The sequence below is a fragment of the Procambarus clarkii genome, chromosome 44, assembly GCF_040958095.1.
Source record: "Procambarus clarkii isolate CNS0578487 chromosome 44, FALCON_Pclarkii_2.0, whole genome shotgun sequence".
Classification (NCBI taxonomy): domain Eukaryota; kingdom Metazoa; phylum Arthropoda; class Malacostraca; order Decapoda; family Cambaridae; genus Procambarus; species Procambarus clarkii.
The window spans coordinates 12,981,250-12,986,170 of record NC_091193.1 but is presented as its reverse complement, the minus strand read 5'-3'; the positions used below and the strand labels follow the sequence as shown (position 1 = coordinate 12,986,170).

Below are 4,921 nucleotides of genomic sequence, written 5' to 3'. Positions count from 1 at the left end.
CGTGTGCAGCTTTCTGAAGAATTCGCTTGTTTACATTTCTTAAAACTATTATTGTATCCACTTGTTTTCCAGATGCCGTCGATGTTGTCTTTTTAATGGGTGCTACTGGTGTGAAATTCCGTGTGATGCCTTTATCCAGATATCTTTTCTTTCTTTTCCGGTGTTTCTAGCTGCCTGCCCTTCGAACGTTACTGCTCCTCAGGCCTCCATTCTACCTCACTCATTCTCATAACCTTGCATTTACTTGGGGGAGGTTAAATTCTAAGAGCTATTTGTCTAAGAATTCATTAACACTGCAGTTTTTAGCGTTTTCGTAGCTAAGTGCCATCTACAAACAGTGACATGATAGAATCCGTCTTGGCTGGTAGGTCGTTGGCATAGATCAGAAGGAGAAAGAGATCTGTGGGACGCCACATCCTTTACTTTCCATAATTCTCGTGTTCACTCTACCACGATGACTCTTTGCCTCCTTCCTAATGGGGAAGGAGGCAAAGAGTCATCGTCATAAATCGTCGTAATCGTCGTCATAAATCCAAGGGTATATCCAACCTTGGATTTATCCTATTACATAAAACTTACTTCTTCATTTTAATAACAGTAATGAATCAGAGGCCTTCTAACAGTCTTAGGAAAATGCAATCCATCCATCCCACAGTTATTTCTGACTCCTTTCCTCACTACTTGCATTAAATAGCTTACCATCAAATAATAGCGTGCTTGACTCCGAAGCCAGATATCAATATATATATGCTTACGTAATAAGGGGTCAGAGTCTTAAATGTTGTGGACTTCCTCACACATTGGACTGCATGAATATGATAAAGTTGATGCTGTTGCTAAGCTTGCAGTAAATAAAGACAATGTTGAACTTAACCTTGAGCTATCAGAATAGATCTGTTTAAAGTTTCATCAGACGAGAGCTCTTGTATGAATTTGAAGAAAGTGAAATAGTGTAAACAGGAACTAGTTGATCCATTGTTTATCATGATAAGATGTGTCAAATAAAACATATGTATGGGGGCAAGTAACAAAATCAGATTAACAGACGTTGCCACAGCTCGAATGCAAAGGAAGTGAGAGACAGGACATTAAAAATATGTATAATCTGCTAAATTAAGCAACCAAAATATTATTTGTCATATATAAACTTTGTTCTGTAATGATAACTCATTTTACACGCGCAAGATAACGTAAGTTTAAATATTTATCTCATTTTAGACGTCTGTTCACTTGAGTGTGTTAAGAGAGTTCAGGCTGCATCTGGGTACAAGTGACAGGATGAACACCCGGGAGGGGCTTTCTTCCCTTTTTTTTTTTTTTTGGTGGGGGGGAAATAGGTGTTGTGTATCCTGCTATGGAGATTTGCTCATTCAAAGGACTAGTGCACACTAGTACCTCCTATTAGACTGTTTTACAGTCTAATAGGTTTTATGAGTTTTCGACGGTTTTATACAGTTTTTTGAGCCATCTTTTCGACGGCTCATAAAACGGAGGAAAGTGTCACGAAAGATATTATTAATAGGAACGTTATCCCCACAGACCCAAATCTGACGATACAATTAACAATTTAGTACAAAAACAAGAAGACGGCCAACCTACTCATGAAGAACTCTCCAGACACCAAACAGAACGCCTTGAAAGAAATCAACATCGTCTATGCCTTCACATGCCCACTTGGGGACTGTCAGCCCCAAAGATCTTAGTTTATAGGCAAGACAACAACGTCTCTCTCTCTAAGCGATTAACAATGCACAAACAACAGGGCTCCATCAAGGAACATTTTTTCTCCTCATACAACCAGACCATCACCAGAGAAAAAATCGGACATCATTATTCCCAAATCCTTGACATGCTGTTTTCCTACTATGGGCAGATTCGATTGTGTTATGTACCCTGTATTATGTTTCAGAGCCTTACTTTTACCGTACCTGAATACCTGGAATTTATCACTGTTAAACATCATGTTATTTTCTGCTGCCCAATCGAAAACTTTGTTGATATCTGCTTGTAGTTTTTCGATGTCTTCCGCAGAGATAATTTTCATGCTGATTTTTGTGTCATCTGCAAAGAATGACACGAAGCTGTGACTTGTATTTTTGTCTATATCTGATATGAGAATAAGGAAAAGCAGTGGTGCAAGGACTGTACCTTGAGGTACAGAGCTTTTAACTGCGCTTGGGCTCGATTTTATTTGATTGACTGTTACTCCTTGTGTTCTGTTCGACAGGAAATTGAGTATCCAGCGTCCTACTTTACCAGTTATTCCCATTGACCTCACTTTGTGTGCTATCACTCCATGGTCACACTTGTCGAATGCCTTTGCAAAGTCTGTGTATACTACATCTGGAATTTGCGTTTCTTCTAGAGCTTCTGTGATTTTGTCATAGTGGTTGAGTAATTGTGACAAACAGGCTCTTCCCGCTCTAAATCCAAGTTGTCCTGGGTTGTGTAGTCCATTATTTTCCATAAAACTAGAAATTTGATTCCTGCTCACTCTTTCAAAAACTTTTATTATGTGAGATGTTAGTGCAACTGGTCTATAGTTTTTTGCCAAGGCTTTACTACCCCCCTTGTGCAGCGGAGCTATATCTGCAAATTTAAGTGCAGCTGGTATCTCCCCTGTATCCAGGCTCTTTCTCCATATTATGCTTAGCGCTCGTGCTACTGTTACTTTACATTTCTTAATGAATATTGAATTCCACGAGTCCGGCCCAGGAGCTGAGTGCATGGGCATATTGTCAATTTCTCATTCAAAGTCTTCCGAGTTCGTGTTAATATCCGTTATATTATCTGCAGCTTGAATGTCATTCATAAAGAAGCTGTCTGGATCATCAACTTTCATGTTGTGATCCAGGGGAGATCCGGGGAGGTCTGGTCCTCGACCTGTCTAACTCCGAGGTACCTATTTACTGCTAGCTGAGCAGGTGCATCAGGGTGAAAGAAACTCTGCCCATTTGTTTCTGCCTCCACCGGGGATCGAACCCGGAACCTCAGGACTACGAATCCGAATCGGTGTTCACTCAGCTGTCAGGCCATAGAGACATTGAAAAGCACTTTGTTAATGTCAGAATAGTTAACAGATGGAATGCATTGGGCAATGATGTGGTGGAGGCTGACTTCATACAGTTTTAAATAAATATCATATAGCCCAGTAGGCTCAGGAACCTGCACACCAGTTGATTGACAGTTCAGAGTGGGGACCAAAGAGCCGAAGCTCAACCCCTGCAAGCACAATTAAGTGAACACACACACACACACACACACACACACACACACACACACACACACACACACCAAAGTGTAGCCAAGCACGACACTGGCCTCCTAACAGTTACCATTGTGAAGCTCTCCATTCTAATAATCATTCTCCGGGGCGTTCTCTCTAAATTAAAAAATAAATAATAAGACTTCCAATTTTTGCTTGTATATTTTTGATGACATATATTCAATTTGTCGGCTCCAGTACACATACATCACGAATATTACGTTTAATTTTAGTTCATTAGCTTGTAAAGTCGTGTTCATGGGGTTCAAACGAGCCAACACCCGCCGGTCTAGGGATAGCCGCCCATTGGTCAGCGACGACACCCGTTCACGACCTCCAGCCAATCACAGAGTCCGAGGCCAGATACTCCTGTGGGGTAAGCCCCGCCCCCGACACGCATTCAGACACGAATCACATCCTCGCATGATCCATTGGTTGATGCCTGACCCAGAAAATCCCTTACGACGTCTTTATGCTTGGAAAATATTACGGTAAGAGAGGATAAAAGCAGCATTCTGTACTCAGGTGATGACGGTGTGTAATTTGTCCTCGTCAGTGATGTGGGTGTATCACGCTAGAGGAGTGACGTGAGACAAGCAGTGTGGGAGGACATGGAAGGTGTATTGGTGAACACCCAGCACCTTCGGGGACCCATGGTACCTTGAGGTTACCTTGAGGTGCTTCCGGGGCTTAGCGTCCCCGCGGCCCGGTCGTCGACCAGGCCTCCTGGTTGCCGGACTGATCAACCAGGCTGTTGGACGCGGCTGCTCGCAGCCTGACGTATGAGTCACAGCCTGGTTGATCAAGTATCAAGTAGAGTACACCAAGTGGTGTGTATCAACACTCTAGTCTAGGGAGCCCTGGGAGTGTAGTTCACCAAGTGTAGCAACACCCTGCACTCTAAAGGTGCCACACACTCTTCTTCTGTGATTTGCGGAACCCAAATAGCGTTTGCTGAGAACGACCTCAAGTGCCTGGGCTCAGCCTCTTAACAATTAATCAACTGGTGTAATGCAAAGTCAGCCCTTAGGAGGTTTTAATTCATTATTTAATTTGCGTTGTAAAGGACAGGAACCCTGTACTTTGGGTTATCAAAGTCTCCCTTATAAAATATATGTTTCCAGAAAGGTTTGTGACCTCACCACAGAAGTCGCAAACATTTTTCATTATATATTAGTCAAAACGTTATCAACAATTCAACTAGCGGCTAATTTCTTCAAATCCCTGATGGAGCTCCGCTATACTTAATAACAACTCGCATAACTTCATAATTAGACTTTCAGGATGTGTGGTAGCATTGCTTATTAGATCCGCAGTGAAATATATAGAAAACTCGCCAGATTTTCACTCCTTTTCAGTGATCAAGTGCGGCCTGTCACAGACCACCAGTGACGTCACTGGTGACGTCAGTTATCCTGGGTGACACATTTATTTGTCACTTTGTGTGTGTGGGTCTACCTGACTGTTCAGTAATCATTCACGAGTCACAAAAAAAAATGTCAGTGACACCGCTCCTTCACTCAAGACTGGCCCTCAGCTTGATTATTGATTTACCAATAACTGATCTGTCCATCCAATCCGGATGTCACTTCTCCCAAATTTCAACGCCAACATGGCGCCAAGTCTTGTTCCTCCAACATTGACCGTCGCCTTCAT

General features: G+C 42.3%; 1 protein-coding gene across 1 annotated transcript in view; it reads right to left on the bottom strand.

Moving 5' to 3' along the window:
• Positions 1 to 4,921, bottom strand: part of LOC123745126 (coiled-coil domain-containing protein 8-like) — a 12,941-nt gene extending 8,020 nt beyond the window's left edge. Inside the window, exon 1 of the mRNA XM_069300459.1 lies at positions 4,820 to 4,921. Coding sequence (XP_069156560.1) covers positions 4,820 to 4,921 — 102 coding nt within the window. The remainder of the gene's footprint in view (positions 1 to 4,819) is intronic.